This window comes from Phyllopteryx taeniolatus, chromosome 8, assembly GCF_024500385.1.
Source record: "Phyllopteryx taeniolatus isolate TA_2022b chromosome 8, UOR_Ptae_1.2, whole genome shotgun sequence".
NCBI lineage: Eukaryota > Metazoa > Chordata > Actinopteri > Syngnathiformes > Syngnathidae > Phyllopteryx > Phyllopteryx taeniolatus.
The window spans coordinates 7192276-7217941 of NC_084509.1; the positions used below are offsets into that span (position 1 = coordinate 7192276).

The 25666-nt window shown below is 40.9% G+C and overlaps 2 protein-coding genes across 7 annotated transcripts; one reads left to right on the forward strand and one right to left on the reverse strand.

Moving 5' to 3' along the window:
• The first annotated feature begins 73 nt into the window (after positions 1-73).
• si:dkey-225f5.4 (uncharacterized) lies at positions 74-17760 on the forward strand. 2 transcript variants are annotated; one of them, XM_061782922.1, is made up of 9 exons: positions 74-280; positions 966-1056; positions 1138-1261; positions 2984-3141; positions 6218-6360; positions 6426-6618; positions 6991-7124; positions 7188-7350; positions 17532-17760. In XM_061782922.1, the coding sequence occupies exons 1-9, from the start codon at positions 243-245 to the stop codon at positions 17586-17588; spliced, it is 1101 nt and encodes a 366-aa protein (XP_061638906.1). In that variant the 5' UTR covers positions 74-242; the 3' UTR covers positions 17589-17760. The 2 variants fall into 2 exon arrangements, with proteins under 2 accessions (XP_061638906.1, XP_061638905.1); XM_061782921.1 differs by lacking the exon at positions 17532-17760 and adding an exon at positions 9275-9522.
• zgc:152863 (uncharacterized protein LOC562658 homolog) lies at positions 14763-24671 on the reverse strand. 5 transcript variants are annotated; one of them, XM_061782925.1, is made up of 5 exons: positions 24506-24641; positions 20386-20475; positions 18929-19129; positions 17102-17246; positions 14763-16197 (listed from the first exon to the last, which is right to left on the reverse strand). In XM_061782925.1, exons 2-5 carry the CDS (start codon positions 20465-20467, stop codon positions 15924-15926), a joined length of 702 nt encoding a protein of 233 aa, XP_061638909.1. In that variant the 5' UTR covers positions 20468-20475; positions 24506-24641; the 3' UTR covers positions 14763-15923. The 5 variants fall into 5 exon arrangements, with proteins under 5 accessions (XP_061638909.1, XP_061638910.1, XP_061638911.1 ...); XM_061782926.1 differs by having other exon boundaries at positions 20386-20565; positions 24506-24633; XM_061782927.1 differs by having other exon boundaries at positions 20386-20561; positions 24506-24619.
• Positions 24672-25666: the final 995 nt, after the last annotated feature.

Below are 25666 nucleotides of genomic sequence, written 5' to 3' on the forward strand. Positions count from 1 at the left end.
TGGGGTCAACAGAATTGATTTCAGTCACTTGGGTGGACACAGTTTATCTTTTTTGTGTATCTTGTTTTAATGATGTTGGATTATTTTATTTTCCTGAAAATTCGGTCCTTCCTTTTTGACATTTTTTCCGAAACACAAGGTGGCGCGAATGCAGCCCAAACTACTGTAAAGCAATAAGACGAAGAAGATGAGTGGCGTCATCAACAAGTGACCAATTGTATGGCGCGGGGATTTGAAGACAAATGTCGGACAGGCCAGCACAAATGTTTGATATTCAAACGTAAGTTTGTCGTGTAATGTTTTTTTCTCGACGCGATTAACTTCGTAGTTCTTTTTAAAAATGTTCAACACGCAAGAAATTCGTTTCCGATGTTGGACATAAATTGAATCGTACTTACACAAATGTTCACATTACCGAACCGTTAAGACATACAAATGTTATACAGATACGACAGTGGTGTTGACATTGTTGGTATTTATTAAGAGGTCTTTTACCTCAGTGTCTTTTTAAAATGGAGCCTTATGCTAATGCTAACTGCAGTATATCGCAGCCATATGAACAACCTTTGGATTTGTCGAAAATAATATCTGCCCACAAATAATAAATGCAGAAAAACAACTGAAGCAAGACGTAAAATAGTTATGAACAAAAATACAGTCAAATATCACAAAGGGGCTTTCTTTACATGTGCCCTGTTACTGGCGACCAGTCCATTGTACTATAAGTTACCCTGACATTGACTGTAGACCAGTCCATTGTTTGTCTATATGTGCCCAGCCACAATCTGTCTGGCGACCATTCCAGAGCGTACTCCGCCTCTTGCCCGAAGTCAGCTGGGGTGGACTTCAGCCCACGTGATCCTAATGAGGATGCTGTACTTGGATGGATGAATATCTTGATTTCACATGTGCTTTGTGCATTTGGATTTTGTGTTTGTGTTTCATCACAAGTGTGTTTTTGTCAGTGTCTTGCAGCGCTGCGACCCCGCCCTCCTGGCGCCATGTGACGAGGGGGGCGAGCTGGACCCTGCAGCAGAGAAACTCCTCTTCCTCCAGGTTTTCTTCTACTTCTGAGGGTTTTGGTCCACAAAACATCTTCGTCCTCATTCCTTGTGTGTGCATGTGTATATCGTGTAGGACAGGCGGCGTGTGCAGAAGGTTCTTTGGCGTCAGCTGTTTGTTCTGGACTCCACGATGCATAAGATGGAGGGACTTGAATCTGCCCAGCAACTGCTGACACAGCCCTGTCCACCTCAACCAGGTAGCCCCGCCCAGAGGAAGTACAGTGAACCCCCATTTATTGCAAGGGATATGTTCCAGACCAGGGGTGGGCAAACTTTTTGGTTCAGGGGCCACATTGACTTTAAAAATTTGACAGGGTGACCAAGCCAGTACCAGATGCTTACCCATCAAAAATAAATAAAAACAAGAACAATTTATTGTAGTGTTAATACTTAGATTTACTTTTAATGGGAACAGTGTTGTTTTGTTGATCACCTTATTTTGCCAGTGCATCAAAGTCTGGTGTTAGTTTTGTTGTGGCAATTCTCAGAACAGATCTGTGGTGTTCATCACTCAGCTGGGATCTGTAGGATGTTTTGTTGGTGTTCATCGCCCTAAAGGTCTGTTCCCTGTCCCAGCTTTTTTGGAACGTGTTGCAGCCATAAAATTCCAAGTTAATGATTATTTACTAAAACAATATAGTTTATCAGTTTGAACATTAAATATCTTGTCTTTGTAGTGTATTCAATTAAATATAGGTTGAACATGATTTGCAAATCATTGTATTCTGTTTTTATTTGTTTAACACAACGTCCCAACTTCATTGGAATTGGGGTTGTATTATTATTATTAGTAATAGCATCTGTTCTCGCGTGCTGTCAAGAAATGGAAGCCTGTTATATAACAACACTGAAACAAATGAAGACTAAGTAAGAGGCTATGTGTGCTTGCTACAAGCTGTTTATTTGTTCGTTTGCTTTCAAACTGACACATAAAACAAAAGACAAACATTTTGCTATCTTAATGGTAACATATTATCTGCTATAGATAGAGGAAATTAGCATCGTTGTTGTGGTAATTCTAAACCATCAAACTGCTATTACTTTAACACACACAAAGCAGTATTACATAGAGCATACAACAACACTCACAGCCACAGGCATATATTCCCTCTATTTTCTGGGAACAATGGCTAAATGTAATTTCTTTATTAGCTCTTCACTCCTCTGCTTACGTGTTAGCTCCTGCCACCAGAGATTCTGTTGAGGAGAACAACAGAGGAGCGAGCAGGAACAACTGTTTGGAGAAATGAACTTTGCTTTTTATGTCTTCATTTCATTTCACGTCACGTCATTGACACATTTCAATAATCAGTTGTCCGTGGCTGAATTATTACTATTGTCACACATTATGATTGTATTATTTTATTTATATATGTATTATCATTATACTATATCATCTAAATATGCTCCTCGATCGAGGCTTCTCGATGATCCATCCCTGCTCCTTGATTACTCAAGACAATTGAGACGTGCCTTAATATGGGGGCGTGAGAACAACTTCCGAGTTCAAGTATCAAGGAGCTAGGGATGTTGCAATTAACAGTGACCAATGACTGTTGCTGGAGCTTAGTTGGGGACCTGCTCCGCCTCTTCTTCTTGCTGTTAATTACACTGCATGTCTTCAAGTATCGCTTAGTACTGCCCAGCATGTTGTGGCACAATGTGGTACTACACAAAAAGCACACAACTCTAAATTCGGACTTTCCTTTAAAAACTCACATAAAACGATCACTTAATCCGCAATATAATGTGGGCGCGAACCATGAAAAGCGATCTTGTGGGACAGCTTATTAGAAATATTTGTGTGACACACCCCTTTTTACACTTCCCACATGGAATTGGAAGGCAGACTATTTGGATGTATGATTCGTAATATATGTGTCAATCCAACGAGACACTAGTCTGCTTCCTGACTGCAGAGGGTGGAGCTCGAGGCCGTTGGAAAGTGTTAAAGGCGGAGTACAGGTTGAGGGCGGAGCAGATGGAGGAGACGCTTGCCACACTGCAACAAAACATACAAACCATCAACAACAAACGACACAAAGTCACACAACTGCTTCAACAGCTGCAAGCCAAGGTACACACTCAATAACACACAGATGAACTAGAAGTTGCCAGTTGATTTTATTGAGTAATTTGAGTTGTTAGGCCTTTAAAAAAAATAAACTGCACATCCTTGCTTACGTGCACTACTTACATTGAGACCATGGCTGTGAACAGAGGAGCTACTGTAGTTTACAGAAGCAAATTCGGTGTTGACTACATTATCCATTTGGTCGCTATTTTTCCACTTTTTCAACCCCTAGAGCAACTATCTTTCAAATACCTTTTTTTAAAAACATTATCATAAAGAAAAAATGGCGGCACAGTGAAAGCCTGGTTAGCACATCTGCCTCACAATTCCGAGGACCTGGGTTAAAATCTGGCCTCGCCTGTGTGGAGTTTGCATGTTCTCGCTGTGCCTGCGTGGGTTTTCTCCGGTTTTCTCTCAAACCCCAAAAACATGCATGGTAGGTTAATTGAAGACTGATTTGCCCGTAGGTGTGTGAATGGTTGTATGTTTATGTGCCCTGCGATTGGCTGGCGATCAGTTCAGGTTGTACCCCACCCAAAGATAGCTGGGATAGGCTCCAGCCCACAACCCAATGGAAATGGAAAATGAATGGATGGATAAAGAAAAAATATTTCTGTGGAAGCTGATGCAAATCAATGATGGGAACAAAATGGTTTCCAAGTCTGTTTGGTGTCAGGAAAAATAAAGCAAATCTCAGAAGCAGAAAAACAACAGCAAAGGGTGTTTTAAATAACATCATTGTAGAGGTGCAGCAATTTATCAATTAATCGACAGTAAATCGCTTATCAAATCAAAAACTATTTTGATATTCCATTAATTGCTGTGAGCCATTTTTAACTTAAAATTGTCCAAATCCTCAGATTTTTGTAGTCCTCCATGAAAGCAGAGTGATTATCTTTACTCTAATCAAAATAAAAATAAAAAGAAACTTGTTCAAATTTGCTTTTACTTTGGAAAACAATGGTCAACCAAGTGGTCAACCCACACCTATGACCTGAACTGCTCCACAATGATGTCTTACCTATTTTACAAGAGCTTATTGTTTTATTTTTATTCTTATTCTCAACACATCTCACTTCGGTTTTTAAAGAGTTTTGTGTTTTGAGACAAAGGCAATTTTCCACCTTGGTGGCCAAAGAATTATTCTTACAATCAATATTTTCCCTATTTTCTGACATTACGAACCAGTACATGAATCATCGGCAGCTATAGTATAAATTACCGCATTAATCAGTACTCAAGAAGTAGGTTTCTGTTTCAAAAAGGTTGGTGAGTACATCCTTATTCCCGGTCTTGCTTAACTGTTATTTAGTTTTGTTTAATCATTAAAAGGTCCCCTTCTATCTGTTTATTTATTTGTTTATTTTTAATAATCTTTGCTGTCCTATTATTGGGTTTGCAAGATAATTTGTGTTGCGAATGTCCTTTTTTCAAGCTATTCGAGTTGGACCTTTTCGCCTGGCAGTTGAGATGGGCGGTTTCTCATTTATATGCAACGTAAATAAGCTTTGCTCTGATTGAATTGTTCATCTCAATTTAAATATGGAAAACTGATTTTCCCTGATCTGTCCTTGGCGATATCACGACTTGTGGCAGCGAAGTGTTCATATTGGCCTCGCTGGGTTGCTCGCTCAAAACCCAGAAATGCACTTCCAGCAGTATGTGAAAGCTTGTTTACAAAGTCATTCTCCATTAAATGGCCACGAACACAGTACAATTCTAGTTCTGAAAAGCTTGGAAATTTCTCCCAAAATACATTAAAGCCATTTATTCCTCAACTCCTGAGTATGAGTTTGGCAGGTGACTCAAAGTTAAAGCTTTGTAAAAGACGCAGCCATGTTGCCACTCTGCAATTTTTCCCAAGATAAGTGGGCATGTACTTGAATATTAATTGTCAAACTTGCATCATCATTAACAGCATCACGTCATTTGGAAGTGCTTTGGTGTTCAAAGGCTATTGCATTCAATTGACCAACCCTACCGTAATTTATCTTGCATTTTTCCCCCCCAAAAATTGTCAAAAGTCAATAGTGCACATTATGCATGGGTATAGGAGAAAATGAAAAAGACTTTCCCATTTTATAAATGTATGCCGCCATCGAGAGGTTATGAAAAAGCTTTACACTTTAATTCCAGTGTGCCACCGCACCCTAGAGGTTATGGGAAAAGTTGTACACTTTCATTCTCGTATGACAGGGGTACATATGACTGCATATATGTACAATTGTGCTCATAATTTTACATACCCAGGCAGAATTTGGGAATTTTTATTTTATTTTTTTTAAATGACTGAACAACAACCCTCATTAATTTCTTTGTTTATGTTTTGTTTAATGATAATGCTTTTCTGAAATAATTTACAGTTTAATTTTAATCCCATTGAAATAAAATAAAATGTGTTTCGCCTGGTCCTTCATGTTTTCTTTAAAGTATTGTACACATCTTACAAATTCTGCCTGGGTAATCAAACATATGAGCACAACTGTGTGTTTTCTCATTTACTAAATAAATGTAGGGCTGTGAATTTCAAAATAAGAGCAAGTAAATAAAAATAAAGTATTGTGTGTTCAAATAAAGTGCTTCAGAATAATTGTTTGATAAAAAGTAACAAAATACAGAATACTTTGTTTTGATCATGGGTAGAAGCAAAGTCATGCATTGTAAAAATGCATTATACATAGAAGGGTTTTCCAGAATTTTGAGGTCAACTTTAGTGGTGCGTATTATACATGGGTGCGCATTATACATGAGAAATTAGAGTAGATGTCAAACTTAAACCAGGTGTCAGACTTATTTAGTTATGCATAAAACAGTAGATCAAAATTGAATTTTGATGGAAGGGGACCTTTATACAATAATCGGTTAATAATAATTGAAAAAAAAGATTTTGCAATAAACAATGCAAAATACATTTTTATCATAGTATTCAATTATTCGATGGAAAAAACGATTACAAATATTCAGTACTGACAGCCGTAGGTCATTGGTATCTGCTTTCTCTATAACCAAAAGGGGAAAAAATAGATACAAATCGGAAATGGGATTTTTGTGACACGTGTGTCTGGTTTGTGTGTTTCAGAAGAAACAGAGTGACGACATGGAAGCATGCGTGCAGAAGGCCCACAAAGCGTTGCAGGCATGTGATGGTCAGCTGATTCGGCTGAGGGCGGAGCTGGATGCGGAGCTTGGGCATGTGGACGACTGGCTGCATTCCAAAGAGGCGTGAGTGTCATCTGGTCACATGACTGGTCAGGTGACGTGTCAGGTGACCGGTGTGCTGATGTCAGTTTGCAGACATACATGGCTGCCGTGAACGTGGTCGCACACGTCCGCCTGCTCTCCTACAACCAATCGGAGGTGTCTCTGGAACTGTGGCCACACCCCCCCGCCAACATGAACCTGGCATCCAATGAGCCAGAGCGGGTCAAGCTGTCAATTATCTGGAACTCCAACAACCACTTCACACTTCAGGTTGATCCGGTACAAAAACTCTTTGCTGCCATTTTGATGCTAAGGAACTATGTTGAAGTGAGTTGAGGGGCTTCATTTAGACAAAAGTAGTGCGTTGCTGCCATCTTCTGACATATAGAGGCAATAAAAACCTATAACTTTTTCGGGGGGGGGGGCGGGGAAATTACGGATTTTTGACAGGGCTCAGTTCGTATGTGTCATAGTGATTAGGGAGTAGGGAATGAGTGAACGATTCCCTACTTCTTTAATCACTAAAGGGATTTTTAGTGGAAGTTTTGCTGAACAACATAGTACATTCTATAAAAATATGTAGTATTTAGGGACTAAGTAATGAGTGAATGATCGTTGACATGGTAGCGTGACCTCCTGTCATGTGATTAGACGAGCTCGGCAAGGCAGCTGCAAGAAGCCGTATCGGGCCACCCCACCGAGCTCAGCGCTGCCCTGTTGGAGGTGGTGCAGAACTACATGGGTCAGGCTGACCTCCTGGCTGAGATTCAGAGTCTGAGATACAGGTGAGCTCCTCCCATGACCCGTTGTTGTCCTCCATGGGCTGACATGGGTGTTTCCTATTTCAGCTTCGCCATTGACTGGCATCCTGCTCAGCGTGTGCTGGTGTACCTCAAGTCTGCATCGATCTTGTGCCACCTGGAGGTGCAGGAAGGGTACCCCGACAGCGGAGCCATACGTCTGCGAGACATACAGAGAGATGGACAACCCATGAACACTGCAGCACTGCAGGTATGATGCTCGGCCATCATTAGCATGTGTCGTTGGCACCAATTAACAGCATGTGGCATTAGCATCAATTATTGGCATCAAATATTAGTGCCAATCATTAGGAAGTGTCATTGGCATCTATCATTGCCACCGTTGATGAACACAATTAAATTGTTAGCACCAATAATTGGCATCAATCAGTAGCATGTTGCATTAGCATATATTATTAATAGTGATGCACCGAATTTTCGGCCACCGAAAGTCGCCCAAAAGTGCATTTTTGGTTTTCGGCTGAAAGACCTTTGTTGCTGAAACAAGACTGCCGAAACAGGATGTTGACGGGTGATGATGCAAGTAAAAAATACGGCCAGCTCGCGCTTCTCTGCTTAAAGCTCGGCGGTGCCACGAACAACGAGGTGGTTGCTCTGTCGGCGTCTCAGTTTAGCGGCTACGACGTTCGTCAAACTAGGTCTTAATTGGGGCTGGGCCATAAAAAACGATAGAGACATATCTCGAAATAAATTTTCCTTGATAAACATTTGAGACACGGTCAATAGACTTTGATAAATTGCATCTGTCCATGTTTTAATAGACAATACGAAAGCCGATAATCGAGTGCTGAGCCAATCGTGGTGTCAATAGAAGTGATCATCTGATATGAAAAAAATATGCAGTATATTGTGATAGGGTTTTTAGTGAGGTTAGTACGCAGTCAAAGCCATAAATGCAACTGTACTATTAATTGACATAATTTGTTTTCAGTGTTTTGGCCTTGGTTTACTCATTTTTGGTTTTCGGTTTCAGCCAAGAATTTTCATTTCGATGCATCATTAATTATCACCATCAATCATTAGGACCAATTATTACTAGACTTTACACGCATTTTATCGGGCTGATCGGTATCGGCCGATATTTAGCATTTTATGCTGATCGGCTTTAATGTCATAATTCGCCGATCCGATCAATGACCGCAACAACAATTTACTTCGCTTAGCCGCATGCACAGTATATTTGAATCCAAAAGCTAGTTTATTTTTAGCCTTGTTGCGTGTCTTTTGACGTAGTACTGTAAATATCTGACGGCCAATGAAGTTATTAAAAAAAAAAAAAAAAACGTTGGTGTTGTGGGACAGACAACACATAATTCCCGGATCAGACTACAAGACAAATTTGCTCATTCACGATTGCACTGTCAGACTACTGCAATAAAATCTTGTTTTCCGATACCACCGCATCCCGTTTTTTACGATCATTGGGCTTTATCTTGTCAACTTAAATGCGACCGGATGCACTCGTTACCGTGGCGACAACAACAAGAGTGGAGCGAGCCGGCTCGACTGTATTATAGGGACAAAAATGGGCAAAAACGTGTTGGTGGTCACCGGTGCTCAGGACAGGAGAGGACGTTCGTTTAAGGCTTGCTTGAGGTATGTTCACATACTTTTAATACGATACGGCTCAAAGCAGGCAATAAAATGTTATGTAGCCTAGCAGGCTAGTGGTAGCATGAACAATTGGATGTAAACATGCCGCCGTTCTGTCGAATCATGCTCTAAAGGTTCGGTGTGGGTGAAGTAATTTAATTAATAATAAAGTAGTTTAATTACAGTAAGTTAGCACCCATTATTTCTGTCATGTTGTAATGTTGGTTTGACCTGAGTGATTAGAATACACGATCTGACTAGAGCAGTGATTTCCAACATTTATGGAGCCAATGAACATATTTTACAATTGAAAAATCTCACAGCACACCAACAAACAAAAATGTGGATACATTAATTACTGTATGTATTTCCTGCCATCTTCGTACCAATTATTAGCACCAATAATTGACATCAATCGTTTGTAGCAATTGTTAGCATGAATAGTTGCCATTAATCATTAGCATCAACAAAAAAATCCATCAAACACTTTTTTCTGTCTTTTTTTTTCCTTTTGTACTCAGCCTCAAAACCCTGACTGGAGCCTCAGTGAGTGGCTCATTTTTCTCTGCAGCAATCCTCTCATTTGATGGTTAGATTATCATCATCATGTCCTCATTTGTGATACTCCAAATAAAGAAAACAGCTGGCAAGAAATGTAGGCATGTCATGTGATGTATGTAATATATATGTGTGTTAGTGTATGTACAAACCCCAGTTCCAATTAAGTTGGGACATTGTGTAAAACATAAATAAAAACAGAGTACAATGATTTGCAAATCCTTTTCAACCTACAGTATATTCAGTTGAATAAACCGCAAAGACAAGCTATAGATCATAGATCAATTCACTTGCATGTGTCTGCAGACACACACTCCTGGGACTGGGTGTGGGGCCACTCACTCATTCCGACAAATGACTTATAACGATGCAAATTTCTTGGGTATCCCCTCACTTTCACTCTGGTCTAACAGATGTTTATAATTTACATGAATTACCTTAAGTTGAGCTGGAGTCTATCCTTGCTGCCTTTGGGCAAGAGGTGGGGTACACCCTGGACCGATTGCCGGCCAATGTTGGGGTGCATGTAGACCAGGGGTGTCAAACTCAAATTCATGGTGGGCCAAAATTAATAATTGGGACGTCGTCGCGAGCCAAACGCAATATTTAATGAAAAATCACTGCAATGTGCATGTTTCCGTTTTCTGCAGAAATGTAGCGTTAAAGTTTATCATATGACAACAAACTTACATTTTGCTTAAACACTGAATCTGGAATAAACAAACTTTAATATTATAAACACGAGAAATAAAATTTGTGATAAAAGACATCAGTGGTATTTGTTTGTTGTTTTGTATTTAAATATATAACAATTCTTCTGTCGCTCTATCTTATATTTATCTGTCTCCAACTATCTTTCTTTTTGATGTAAATCTTTTTTCAAAGGCCAACAACAAAACAACCCAAAAAAATAAGAATGTCCTTCAATAAAAAATCCAAACCTCAAACTATTAACAATCGCTGCCTAGGAGTTGATAAAGGGCATTAAAAATATATATATAATTAAATTATGTTATATTTTTTGCTACAGCCAAGTTGCTCCGCACACGACAAACAGGTCTGTCTTTTACTTTAGTGAACAGATAATCTGCCTCCCACCTGTCTTGGAAGTTAACCGTTTTCCATCTTTCTTTTGGCCTTTTTGGGAAGGGGAAGTGTAAATTTGCTCGAGGAGACTGGTAACATAGTTGCTAACGACTGCAACAGAAAGGGAAGGGGCACTTGCCGGTCTAGACTGATGGGCCAACACACTAGCAAAGCATTCTGGGATTTGTAATATTAGTGGTGCATGTACTATATACTGGCGGGCCAGCTCTAATACACATTTAATATGGTCTTGCGGGCCAAATATAATTACATTGTAGTTTTAAAATCTCCCAAATATAATTCATATTCAGTACAGAAGTGAGGCCAGTTTTTACCTTCATTACTGTAAAAGCTAAATTTCAACATTGCAATATTCACATAAGCTCATTCTATTCACAGCCATGAATGAGGTAATATTGTGGCTTTTTTTTTTACATGACTCCTCTTCCTTGTCTTTGTCAGCCTTGTGCAATCTGGTATATGCGCCACTTCTGCATTCAGCAAAACAGGTGAAAGCACTTCCTCCCGGTATGGCTAAATGGCAGATTGGGGCAAGTACCTGTAGGATCATCAACAATGTCTTTTTTAACACAAGATGTTACCACAGAGCCACCAAAGATGACAGTAGTCAAGCTTTAGGCTTTAGTCGTTGTTGGATTTATCTTACCCAACATTATAAAAAATAGACACAAAAGGAATGAAGACGCTGGTTTCTTTTTCTCATGAGGAGGGCGTATGGGAGATTGTTCAGATCACAGCCTCTCAACACGCTCTAAACAATCCTGCTCCTGCATTTATTTGAAATAGGAGGGATTTACAAATCATAATGTTCTAAGCAATAAGACACAACACAAAATATTGGACCAACACTTGTCCCGACCCGACCACATCCGATCACGTCCTTGGTCCAGGCGCCCTTCCATCGGATGATGCTGAGTCATCTTTTCGAAGGCGAGACATCTAAAATCGTCCATAATACTAATGCAAGCTAAGCAAATAAATGATAACTTCTAGAATATATTTAACAGTCGTGTTTATGTATATCACATCATGTTTGTATAAATAAATGACATGTATTTAACTTTTGTCCGAAGACAGCAGCCATAAAGAAAACAAAAATTCCGCAAGTTAGGCTTTAAAACCATCATGTCATCAAACCCTACTCATGCTCATTAGCGCAGCACACAGGGGAAGTCTGTGAACCTGTTTTCTGCATTAGGTCATGTGATTTTCCGCATATGGCTGATTACTGCGAATGATGAACTCCACGCAAACATACAGTACTTGATGGTCGGGGAGGTTTTTTTTCCATGTGTGCGGTCGCTTTACAGTGTCAACTTCTCTCTTTTGACAAACTGAAAGTCATCTCCAGTTCAACTAAGAGTATCTTTTAATAATAGGAAAAGCAAATTTATTCATATAGCGCATTTCATACGCAAAGTAACTCAATGTGCTTTACATGAATAAAAGCATTTAAAAACAAAGAGCAAAAGACAATTACGAAGTAAAGAAAAGTAAGACCGCTTACTAAAATTAATGAAACTGTTCAGTGCGAGAGAGAACATTTTGAAAAAAATTGAAATGTTCTAGGTGCCGTGGTGGGCGACTGGTTAGCACATCTGCCTCACAGTTCTGAGGACCTGGGTTCAACTCCAGCCTCGCCTGTGTGGAGTTTGCATGTTCACCCTGTGCCTGTGTGGGTTTTCGCATTCCAAAAACATGCATGGTAGGTTAATTGAAGACTTTAAATTGCCCATAGGTGTGAATGATTGTTTGTCTACAGTATATGTGCCCCGCAATTGGCTGGTGACCAGTTCAGGGTGTACCCCGCATCTCGCCCAGAGTCAAATCGTATAAGTGCCAGCACGCCCTCGGCGACCCGAGTGAGGATAGGCAGTACGGAAAATGGATGCATGGAAATGGTCTAAAATGCTCAATAAGCATGAGAAAACCTGGGCTTAAACATTGACTCTTTGGGCTGACATTAATGCTGTTATTCCATATTCCAAGCGACACAGACGCTTCTTATTCCATTTGTGTGCAGCGTGACAGCTAATTGCTGCTTCGCCATGTTTGCTTTGGACTCTGTGCTCCACTATCTGACCTGAGTCTGTGGATCTCAGAATCCTAGTGGTTTATATCCCATTAGCATTTCTTTAATGTATTCAGGACCTAAACCATTTTGTTATTTATAGACTAGTCGCAGAACTTTAAAGTCTATTCTGTAGCTGACTGGGACCCAGCGTAGAGACTTTAGAATAGGAGTAATATGCTCAGATCTCTTTGTTCTGGTCAGAAACCGAGCTGCAGCGATCTGAATGAGTTGCAGCTGTTTAATGCTCTTCAGGGGCAGTCCAGTCACAAGACCATTACAATAGTCAAGTCTACTGGAGATAAAAGCATGCTTTGGTGTCACCTCGTCTGCTTGGAACATGCAACCCTTCACTCGGGATATGTTGTTCAGCTGCTAGAAGGCTGTTTTAGTGATTTATTTTATATGACTGCTGAAAGTCAGATCTGAATCTATCAGCACACAAAGGTTTCAGACTTGTTCTGTGGTTTTTAAAGAGAGTGACTCCCAGTATATACTAACAGCAATCCTTTTTTCTTTTCCTGCCAAAAACAGTTACCACAATTTTATTGTGGTTTAATTGAGGGAAATCTTGGTTTATCCAGTTATATATTTGTTTTAGACCGTGACACAACACCTCAATTGAACTTTACTCATCTAGAGACATTGCTAGATATAACTGTGTGTCCTCTACATAGGTATTATAGTCAACATTAAAGTTCTGAATTTGACCCAAGGGTAGCATTTACACGCTGAAAAAAATGAGTCCAAGAAGTGACCCTTGAAGGACCCCATAATGTCATTGCCATTCGATCAGATTGAAAACTTCCTATGGTTATGAAATAACTCCTTTCCTCCAGGTAGGACCTGAACCATATAAACCTGTTCCATTTAGTTCTGCCCATGTTTCCGACCTGTTCAACAGTCTATCATCTACTGTATCAAATGCAGGACTGAGATCCAACAAGACATGAAATGACACCTTTCCTGACTGAATCAGTGTTCAACCTTATATCAGTTTGGTAAGAGCTGATTCTGTACTGAAATGAAATAACCTAATTGAAATTTGTCAAAAAGTCTAAGTTAAAAAAAAAAATTGCCGAGTTGCTTAAAAAACACTTTCTCAACAATCTTGGCTGTGAAGGGGAGGTTTGAGCTGGGTCTATAGTTTACTAACATGGAGTCATTCAGCGTTCTCTTTTTTAGAAGTGGCTTCATGGCAGCTACTTTCAAAGGGTTAGGAAACTCAGCTGACTGACGTGAGCAATTGATAATTTGGTGCAAATCAGCTAGCACAGACGTTGGGGGGGGAAAAAGTCACACGGTATGGGGTCAAGACAGCTAGTTTATGGCTTCAGCTGGTGAACTGTTTTGTATCAAATTGTGTTATGGTAATAGTTTTTCCTGGGTGGTTTAGGTGTCGCATCATTTTATAATTTTGCTGGTACTGTATTTGACCTCATGGATTGTTGTTTTTTCGCACTAAAATTGCAAGTAAATTCTTTGATTTTATCTGTTATGTAGCGTTATGGAGCTATCTGATACGGTCGGGGGTGGGGTGGTGGTGAGCTTGTCAACCACAGGAAACAAAGTATTGTTGAGGTTCTTACTAATAATTTCAGAAGAATGTTGCTGAAAATGTCCCTAACTCTTAGTTGAAATTACAAATACTTTGTCTGTAGAGGTCATAATACACACAATAGTTAGTTAAGTGGGCCTTATTATATGGCAGGTATTTTCCTATTTATGAGGTGTACCTCATAAAGTGGCTAGTGATGATGGGTCATGTTTTTTTTTAAATTATTATTTCTTCCATCATGCCACTGAATCACTTTAAAAAGAATTAAAACATCTTGGTGTGCGGTTTCTGGTTTCCTGTTGCGGCCGGCAGATTCCGGCGGAGACTGGTTAGAGCGTCAGCCTCACAGTTCTGAGAACCCGCGTTCAATCCCCGGCCCCGCCTGTGTGGAGTTTGCATGTTCTCCCCGTGCCTGCGTGGGTTTTCTCCGGGCACTCCGGTTTCCTCCCACATCCCAAAAATATGCATGAATTGGAGACTCTAAATTGCCCGTAGGCATGACTGTGACTGCGAATGGTTGTTTGTTTGTATGTGTCCTGCGATTGGCTGGCAACCAGTTCAGGGTGTACCCCGCCTCCTGCCCGATGACAGCTGGGATAGGCTCCAGCACGCCCACGACCCTAGTGAGGAGAAGCGGCTCAGAAAATGATGGATGGATGGGTGGCAGATTCCGCTCAGTGAAACAAAAACGTCAGAAGGGAAACTTGACACGTGATACAGCAAACACAACTGTAATGAAATCATATCAATCATGTCAATATTATTTACAGCATGGCATTCATTAGAAAAAAATAAAATACATTCATTGTGCAAGTTCATCTACTTCATATAAATGTGTTTTTTTTTGGGGGGGTCCTGTTCGGCTGTTAGGTCAAGCAGAAAAGAGACTGGATCACTTTTGTCTATCCATCCATTTTCTTTTACCGCTTATCCTCACCAGGGTCGCGGGCTGCTGGAGCCTATCCCAGGTATCTTCGGGCGGGAGGAGGGGTACACCCTGAACCGGTCGCCAGCCGATCGCAGGGCACATATAAACAAACAACCATTCACACTCACCATGCATGTTTTTGGGATGTGGGAGGAAACCGGAGATCCCGGAGAAAACCCACACAGGCACGGGGAGAACATGCAAACTCCACACAGACGGGGCCGGGATTTGAACCCCAGTCCTCAGAACTGTGAGGCAGATATGCGAACCAATCTTATCTTAAAATCTCTTCATGAGTACAGTGAAGGTGGCACGGTGAACGACTGGTTAGCACATGCTTCACAGTTCTGAGGACCAGGGTTCAAATACCGGCCCCGACCCTGCCTCTCGCCCGAAGATAGCTGGGATAGGCTCCAGCACGCCCGCAACCCTAGTGAGGAAAAGCAATACAGAAAATGGATGGATGGAGTACAGTTGAACCTGAGGTTTCAAACTAGGGTTTCAAGTCTCTGTTAAGGTTTCAAAGCAGGCCTTTAAGACAGGGTTTCAAATAAAGATTTCAAGGCTTGGTTGGAGGTTCTAATTATGTTTGCAAGTCTGGGTTAGGGTCAAACCAGGGTTATTTTAATCCCCATTTCATATTGGACCGGACAGCTTCCACTGTACATCATCTTCACAAGAGTCCAACAATATTAATAAATTGTCCAAAATAGCATCATAAAACCTGGCTGTAGATGGTTGGTTGCCATGACAACACACTTGTTTATATAACAGCGTGTGATTGCACACACGTGTACAATATAACATACAGTAAGTCAGATGTGTGCAAACTGGCCAATCAGCTTTGGTCTGGATGCCAGCCCGCTGCGTCCGACCAAAAAAAAGAAAAAAAGTGCCAAGTCGTCACATCCGTCAGCTGTCAATCAAAATCTTCTCACAGTTTGTCCTTTAAACGGCTTTGTCGTCCAACAGAGAAACGCGGAGCCGTCGGTTGTCGTTCCTTCGTGATTGGACCTCCTCGTAAGGGGGCGGGGGATTTTCGGAGCAGGATTGGTCGCCGGGCGGCTCCCGGGCCAGCAGGAGGTGGGTGGGTCCCGGCGGGGTAGAGCGGCAGGGCGGGAGGGGCTGACCCCAGCTGCCGTAGACCGCCTCCTCGTAGGAGGGCAGCGACACGGGAAGTCCCTCATTCATCAGGTCCAGCTGATCCGAGGACCGACGCCTGCTGGTAGATGTGAAATAAATGTCATGTGACATACGTCATGAAATAATATCATGTGCCATGCATCATGTGACACGCATCATATGACATGCGTTATTTGATACATGGAACATGTCGTGACACGTGACAGTTGTCATGTGAGACACATTAAGTGTCATCTCATGTGACATCACTTGACACGTGCAATGTGTTAAATCGTGACAAACACCATCTGACTTGTCAGGTGACACGTGTCACTTGTCAGGTGACACGTGTCACTTGTCAGGTGACACGTTTCAGGTGACACAATAGATCCATGACACTTCATGTGATGTGACAGACCCTTCATGTGACACAGACGCTTCATGTGACACACATTACTGTCATGTGATGTGTCATATGGCATGTGTCATGTCACACGTCATGTGACACATAGTATGTGAAACGTCATGTGAAGTTTCCTTTGACAGATATTATGTGACGTGTCACATAATGGTCATGCAACACACTTCACAATTCATGTGACACACGTCATTTGATATGACACACAAGATGTGACAGACGCATCATGTGAAGTGCGTTAAGTGACATGAGTCACGTAACACATCATCTGACACAATGTGACACGTGACGTATCATATATGTGACACGTTACATGTGATACATTTCATGTGACGCGCATCATTTAATACATATCACATTATGTGACAAGACATGCATCATGTAACACCTTGTGACAGGTTGTGTGACGTGCCATGTAACATCACTTGACATTTGTCATGTGACGTCATGAGACATGCGTCATGTGATGAGTAATGTAACATGTTACACACGTTATGTGGCACATGTTATGTGACTCATCATGTGACACTTGTGTGACAAATCGTGACGCATGAGTAATTATTGTGAATGACAGCAGGGACCTCACCTATGTGATTGACAGGGGCAGAGGCGGGACTTGACCACCAGGCAGGCGGTGGTGGTGAGCAGAAATATGGACACACCCACAGCCGTGGTGGCCATGTTGGGCATGGCAAAGTCTGCCCCAGTGTTGGCGTTAATGCCCGCACCCCCTGTGGAGGATATGAGCAGTAGGGTTTCAAGACAGGGTTAATGGCTCAAAGTAGGGTTTGAAGTCTCGATTAGGGTCTCAAGCCTGTTGGTTTCTTACTACCCAGTGTTAGGTTTTTAGGCCTATTCTATTGTATCACAGCACTGCATGGCATCGTCGGTAAAAGCGCTGACACATTTTTGATGTTCCCCTGTGGTTTGTTTGCAGCTTCCTGTCTGTGAGCTTAATGTTTATTCTGGTGGCTTCTTTCACTTCCTCTTTCTGATCTCACACTTCCTGTTTGCAGACCCACTGCCACAAGAAGAAGAAGACATGGCACCAAAACCACAAACAGTCTGATTAATAGGTGAAAACGAGGACTGCATGCACCCCTTTCGTAATTAGAAGGGTTTTAAGATCGGGTTAGAGTTTCACGACAAGTTTAAAATTGAGGTTTCAAGTTAGGGTATAAAATTAGGGTTTTAAATTAAAGTTTCAAGCCTGGGTTACAGTTTCGAGTTAGGGGTTCGATAAGGGTTTCAATGTTGGGTTAGGGTGTCAAATTTGAGTTTCAAACCTGGATTAAGGTTTCAAATTGAAACCTGGGTTAGGGTTTCAAGATAGGTATCATTTCAAATCGCCGTTTCAAGCCAGGGTAAGCTTTTCAAAGTAGGGTTTCAAGTTTGGGTTTCATATTATGGATGAATGCAAATGGAAGGGTTTCAATGTCAGGTTTCAAGTCACATGAGGGTTCTGAAACTAGGGTTTCAATCCTGGGTTAGGGTTTCAATGTAGAGTTTGGGTTTCAAATTATTGTTTAAAAAAAAAAGGGGGGGTTAAGGTTTCAAGTCAAGGTTAGAGTTTGAAGTCTGAGTTATGGTATCAAATTACAATTTGAACCTTGAGTTAGGGTTTCAGATTTTGGTTTGAAATAAGGGTTAGGGATTCAAACATTGGTTAGGGTTTCAAAGTAGGATTTCTCCATTTGTTTATCATATACTGCTATTTAAACAGTTTAGAAAACATACAGAATGTCAAACTCTGTACAATGTAATGTACTATATATATGTACAGTTATGTAATGTAATACAGGAGTCAGTATAAGGCCTGGTTGAAAGGAGCGACCTAATGAGAGTAAAACTGCGTTGATTTCTGGTAGGACCGAAACAACTTTACAACTTTTAAACAAGAACTTTAGAGAGAAACTAGGTCAGCAGGTTTAGATCTAGGTCCATGATATGAAGCGGTCATCAAATTTGGCCACCATGCGCTGCCCACATGGCGTGATGGAAAGCTCAAATTCTTCACAATTTATACATGATTAAAATTTAGTAGCATGGACTGAGCCGACTCGCCCCCGCCCCTCGATGACCAGTATTCGCTGGGCGAAAACAACGATCAGCCTCCCCCGTTTCTCATTAAAGGATACGTGGAAATGGCTAAAATGAGCCTAAAATGGCCTCTTTCAACAAAAATTGCAGACTTCCTGCATCTTTTGAGGCATGACTTCTTGAGATTTTTTGCGGGTCTACTCATAATAGGCATGTCTAACAAGTTTCATGTTGCTTTTTTAAAACTGGCTTAAGAGGCTGAATTTTCCAAATTTGGTAGCGATTAGACAAAATTTCTAGGACAAGTTCGTCTTTGACGGACACCTGGAAAGGGCCGCATTAGACCAAAATGGCAGACTTCCTCAACGTTCACCTTTGATGCGGAGGCAGGTGGGTATGGGCGGCTTCCAAGCGCCGTGATGGCACCAGGAGACGGGAGACTTGGGTGCGCGATAGCCATCTTCACAGAACAGGTGCACGGAGGTCTTGTGCAGGAAACCTCGACAGGGGGACGGCTCACAGCGGAAGCCACCATGCTCGGGCACCAGGGGGTGCGTGCAGTTACTCAGTCGACCTGTAGGGGACGCAGCGGCGTTGGTAAAGTCGGTGAGGGGGTGTGGGTGGGCTTAATCCAGTGGTTTTATTAGTTTATTCCCAACAGATTATTCTCTTCATTTTGTAGAATTTCTCTTGGCTTTCATTGCATATTTGGATGTTAGATTTTTTTGTCCAACCAGATTTCAGCATCTTTGAGCTGCCAAGTCATTCTTATCTGCCAAGGGCCTTGGACGGATGGACAGAACATTTATTTCAGTGAGCTCACGTACCACTTTGAGAATCATTGCATTAATACAGTGAATAATAAGCATCTCTGGTGAGTGAGCATGATGTATTTGACATTTTCTTACATTTTATCAAGTTACTTTATGATATGAAGTTTTTATTTTTTTTAACCTGTCCTGTTCAGCTGCATGGCCATGCCGATTGGTCTATCTGTATGCCTTTTATGATGGAACAGTTTTGCTGTGCAACAGGGGAGTTTGAAATACTTCCTCTGCTCAATTTTCATATATATTTTTTTATCATTCTGATGTTTATTGAAAATGGAGTCGGACAGAAAAGGGTTTTAGGGGACATAACGGACAAGGGGAATAGGGGTGCGAACCACAGCAGAACAATAGTTAGACAGCCTAGATATTTGACTGAAAGTAACGTTACAAAGTCAAATCATCTTATTTGTGGACAGGGGACAGACCCGGTGAGGACATGCAACAACTAACCCAGTGAACAAGATGAGAGAGGACAGAAAAGGGCAGGGCAGGATGTGGGAAATAAGCAAGGCAGTGTTAATGATGAGTGGTGCGGTGGGATGCTTTTATAGTGTCTAAACACCTGTAAGAACCTGTGAGTTGATATCTTAATATAACATGTCATTACTAGTAGTCCCAGCACAAGCCATTGAAGCCTATATCGTGTCTATGGAACTTATTAGTGACACATGCATGTTAGTGAACTGGTGTACGGAGTTGCTGTGCCGGCACATTGCGGAAGGGTGGGCCTGGCCACCCGCACACTCAAAGAGAGGCCAAGCCAGTGAGCCCATCCTGTGGGGAACCCAGCCAGGGAGACACCAATCACTCCCCAAAACCCAGGGCGGTCTCCCAGCCCAACCGCAGAGCCCCCGACCAGTCCCTAAGGAAGGGGCAAGGGGCATTGGTTTTATGACCAGTTTATGCAGAAATTTAAGACACTCCAAAGGATTGTCATACTTTTTCCTCCCACTGTAAGTCCCCACTGCACAGTTCGTCAGTGGGTTAGGGGTGTGGTTACCTGCAAACAGGCGTGGTAAGGAGGTCAAGAGAATGATGATGATGCATCGACATGGCCATGGAGACGACGGTAACGCAGACATTCAAATTCCTGTGGAGCACATGTCAACTTTGAACGGCCATTTTGCAAGATGCCTTGTGTACAAATCTTTGATACTTGAATTCCATGTTGCTTTTCTGCCTGGCAACAAAAAAAAAGATACAACAATGATCACATGACATTTGATGTAAAAAAAAAAAAAAAAAAAACGACTTAAATTCCTTCATATGACAGCATGATGTCGTCATGACATCATTACATAGTAAACAATGGCTCGCAATGCAGAATGTGTGCTGCTATAGCGTTAGCATAATTGCCTAAGTCATTTTTAACTTAAGGTCACAACATAAAAAAAAATACCTACCTGCTTGAATTATTTGTTTTTAAATCTCTGTGTACATTTTCAGTCATCTAGGTCAGGCTAATCTGCAAAAGTTGAATTGAGGAAACTGGACTCTTCATTTTTGGTAAATTGTTTTGTGTATTTCACTTGTTTTCCAAAAACGTTTCAAAATGACTGCGATTATGATATTGTACTAACAATATGTGTGTGTGTCCATGTACAGTATATGTTTACTCTATGCATGAATGTGTGTGTGTGTGTGTGTGTACAGTATGTGTTTTCTGTATGCATGCATGTTTACTGTCTGTGTCGTAAATATATGTAAATGTGTGTACTGTATATACAAATGTGTGTTCAGCACATTTGTTGTGTAGAGTATTTATGTATGTGTATACCAGTGTTGCCACAGTTACCTTAAAAAGTAAGTTACTTTACTGATTACTGATTTCTTTTAAAAGTAACTAATTTAGATTACAAGTAACCTTTTTAGTTACTTTCTGCAGCTGCCAAGTAGCAGGAGTATCACTCATCTACAGTACAGAAAGAGCCTTAGCTTAACCGTACCCATTACTTGGTAACATACGCAACACAGGTTGCAGAATGCCGTCATCAACATGAACCATTAAATTAAACATTCGTGTCGTTGAAGCCACATTAAATGAGCTACTTAGTACAGACTTGACATGTCAAATACAGTACCTAAACGTGTAAACAAAGACACCATTCTCAAGTACACATCTCTAAAGACTCATAGATAGATAGATACACTAGATAGATAGACTGTAGCAGCGCTGCATATTGTTCGAGTTCTTTGGTTTACGATTGTGTGGGGGTGAATCTTCGCATCAAAATTACAATGGTGGGAGCACGTGTGTGTGCGCGTAAATGTGAGAGAGAGTAGCTGTTCGATGTTGGCCTTGGGGGAAACAGACAGGACTGCACATAACGTTGTTTTAAAAGTGTGATTGCGGACAACAGTACTCATTTTATTTGCATTATAGAGTTGTTGGTAGCTTTTCCTGATTTCATACCCCAACAACCCACACATACTTGCTCCCACCATCGTAATTTTGATGCAAAGAGCGAGAAAACCTGTTTGTTCCCGGTGACAATTTTAAGCAGCTGTTTAACGAGCAAAGCTGTGGTTGACTGACGGGGGGAGAATAATTTACGTGAACGTCAGCCGTGCAGCGCGTTAAACCGGACTCCAGCCGAAGTTGAAAGCTCTCACTTTTCATTGTAAATATTATTTAAGCTAACCATTGTAAGTCGTTCAGTGAGTCAGTTCTTACCCCCATGACAATTTCTGACAGCACACTTCGGTATGAATAATTAACCCACAATGCATTGCGCGCTTAAACCCCAGTAAAGCTCTCTTCTTAATGTGTAAATAAAAAAGTAACAACAATCAAATACACTTTTTACTGAGAAAAATAACAAAAATAGTGTGGCAACAGTGAAGCCACGCATTTCTTTGCGCTTTTATTTACTGCACCTTCACTGTGGATTGTATGATAAACAATGACCCCAGTCATTTTCCTCAACAATTATTTGGTGAAGCGATAATGGGAAGAAATTATAATCTACATATGCTTGATTGTTAAATAATTCATGACTCAATAGTAATTATTATGGTGTGATGAAGTAACTGTAATCTGATTACTAACCTGGACACATTGTGTATTGTATGTATGCATGTGTGTACCGTATACTGTAATAATGTACCCGTGTGTGTTTTTCATATATCTACAGAATATATAAACACTACTGTATGTACGTGTATTTGAGTCATGTATACTGTACATGTGTGTATTTTTGTATTGTATATATGCATATCTGTGAGCACAGTATATTTGTGAGTTTGCTGTTTATGTGTGTACTGTGTACAAGTGTCCTCTACACACGTATATAGTCACGTTTACTCCATATGTGCATCTCTGTATTGTATGCTTGTGTACTGCACATATGTCCTGTATATTGTGTATATGTATTTTAGGGATGTGACAATATTCACGATAGCGCAATATCGCAAAATTAAAACTGCCTCGATATTGTCGTGGGGATCTTGTCTCGGTATAAACTAATGAGCTGATGTGTTTAAAATTTCACTTTGGGCTGACTATACACAGCCACATCGGTTAGCCAGGCTGCTACAGCCAGAACACAGCGTTCCACTTCCAATAAAAAATAGGACAATACAGTAAATACTGTTAAATTATTGAACAGACAATTTCTCCACGGACAGTTTTGTTATCGTGAGCATATATTATTGCTGGAACAATCATACTGTTTTGGAGGTAGTGTGTATGAATGTAAACGGATGCACTGGGATAAAAGTGCACAGCAATATATGATTTGAAGCAGACTCCTTCAAAAAAAACCTGTGGGAAAACAGACAGGAACTACTAAAACCTATTGAGAAGGACTCGGCAAGTGTCAAGAAGAAGAGCAAGAAAAAGAGAGGTTTTTCGGTTCTTCTGCTTTCGCTTCTTTGCCCCGCCTGTACCGTGAACCTTCCTGTAATACTGTGAGCTTTCCCACAATATTGCAATAATTATTGTACCATAAGATTAAACCCGAACCGTGAGATATAAACATTGCTACATCCCTAATATATATAGAGAGAAAGAGAAAGAAATGTATGTATGCGTGTGTGTATAGTGTAAATATATTTGTGTGTGTGTGTGTTATGTCAACAGGACAGCCGTGTGAGGTCAACTCATCTCACACACACACACAGATATAGATGCTATGTGTCACGTGACCATGTGCTGTGTGGGCGTGCTGCATGTTAGTCACTGAGGCTTGTTGGATATCACAACTTGTACTGCAACCAAGGAATTCTTTGATTGGGGAAAATGTGCTTTTGTCTGAAAATATATAAGATTAAAAACATTTATTTTCAGAATTGCGTAGCAGCGGGCCATATATGGCCGTATATTGTGTAGCCCAGATCCAGCGACCTACTGTCTCCTGGACGACGTGTATTTCTATATATCCATCCATCCATCCATTTTCTGAGCCGCTTCTCCTCACTAGGGTCGCGGGCGTGCTGGAGCCTATCCCAGCTGTCATCGGGCAGGAGGCGGGGTACACCCTGAACTGGTTGCCAGCCAATCGCAGGGCACATACAAACAAATAACCAGTCGCACCTACGGGCAATTTAGAGTCTCCGATTAATGCATGTTTTTGGGATGTGGGATGAAAGTGCCCGGATAAAACTCCACACAGGTGGGACCGGGGATTGAACCCGGGTCCTCAGAACTGTGAGGCGGACGCTCTAACCAGTCGGTTTATATATTTGTGTATATATATATGTGTATGTATATATATAGATGTGTATGTATATATATAGATGTGTAAAAAAATAAATAAATAATGTACCGGCATTACCAGATAACTAGCAACCCTTTACTACTCAGTGACTGTTTTTTTGTCAATGTCTTTCTGTCTCCAAAGTGTCGTACTAGAGCGGCTCCAACTACCGGAGACAAATTCCTTGTTTGTTTTTGGACATACTTGGCAAATAAAGATGATTCTGATATATATATATATATATATATATATATATATATATATATGTATGTATGTATGTATTACAATGACAAAACAAAATGACAAATAAACCTCGAATCCCTCATGTGGACCATAAATGTATAATCTCTCTCCTTGTTTATGGCGTCATAAGTGTCCGAAGCTCACATTAACAACGAGATAATTGAACCATGAAGGTCTCACCTGGAGGCAGCAGAGAGGCGATGAAGACCAAGCCGACGACCGCCGCTCGCTGCTCGGCAATAACAAGTGGTCTCGGCTTGACAGCTTCTTGGCTTCTCTGCCCACCGGCCGCCGTTCCAGGATCAGCTGTGAGAGCAAACATGAGGGCGCGGACTGGTTGGCTGCGCCTCCACCGGAACTAACTGTGGTTGGAAGAAGTGAGTCACGTGGGCGCTTGTGACGACTCGGAATCTCCCACTTGATGACATTTTTCAGGGGAAAAAAACGTATTTCCTGCCCTTTTTTCTCACCTTTTTAATAGCTCGGCGTTAAACTGAGTGTAATATATTCAAATATATGTACACACAGTGGACGTCAAGACAGAAGAATATAATTAAGTCGAAACAAATCGCATATACGTCTATCTTTACTCGTCAAAAACTAAAATAATGCCGAAATAAAAAGTATGTACTTAAAATAAAGTACTGGATCGAGGCGTACGAAGGAGTATTATGGCCCTACCGCAAGGAAAGAAAATACGTCAAGAACAATTACAAAGTATTTATTCAGTGATTTAAAAAAAACTAGTTCTCAAATAAAACTTCATTGACTAATGCTAGAAGAATATAGTCGTATTTTCACATCGTTCATAGCTTAACAGTATTTTCTTGCGTGTCATTCTGGCCACCAGGATGCAGAAAAAGATTGCGTCAAAACCGACGTAACAGTATTTTGGAAAATTTACATTTTTTAAAATATATATATACATATAGTTTGGTCTCTGGAATGCTTGCCCACACATCAAGTGTGAAATTAAACAACCACCTTTAATTATTTGTCTATTTAAAAAAAAAAAAAGTTTGTGAGCGAGCTCTTCTGAATTTTGCCAGATTGTGCTGTCACAGTGAGGCTAATTAACATAATAACCACCCCCAAAATGAGTTTGTCAGCCAATGACATGGTCCAACTTCCAAAGTGAAAGAACCATTTTGATGCGAGCATGTCGAAGCCTAAAGGTAAGGTTAGTATTAGATAACAGTGTTGCCCGCATCAGTTTTTGATAATCATAATAATAACGTTCTGCTAAAGTGTTGATCAGAGGGTGGGGAGTATTTGTGGTTGGCCATGTTATGCGCCACACCACTACATTAATTGATGTGTAGTTTAGTGGCTAGGTGAATG

Excerpts from the sequence above, each read along its gene's own strand:
- zgc:152863 (XM_061782923.1), bottom strand. The coding sequence starts at position 24,647 with ATGTTTGCTCTCACAGCTGATCCTGGAACGGCGGCCGGTGGGCAGAGA. Across the intron at positions 17,247-18,928 it reads CACCTGCCTCCGCATCAAAG|GGGGTGCGGGCATTAACGCC; the intron begins GTGAACGTTGAG and ends TATCCTCCACAG. Across the intron at positions 16,198-17,101 it reads TGCCCCTGTCAATCACATAG|CAGGCGTCGGTCCTCGGATC; the intron begins GTGAGGTCCCTG and ends CACATCTACCAG.
- si:dkey-225f5.4 (XM_061782921.1), top strand. The coding sequence starts at position 243 with ATGTCGGACAGGCCAGCACAAATGTTTGATATTCAAAC. Across the intron at positions 3,142-6,217 it reads TTCAACAGCTGCAAGCCAAG|AAGAAACAGAGTGACGACAT; the intron begins GTACACACTCAA and ends TGTGTGTTTCAG. Across the intron at positions 6,361-6,425 it reads TGGCTGCATTCCAAAGAGGC|TTTGCAGACATACATGGCTG; the intron begins GTGAGTGTCATC and ends TGCTGATGTCAG.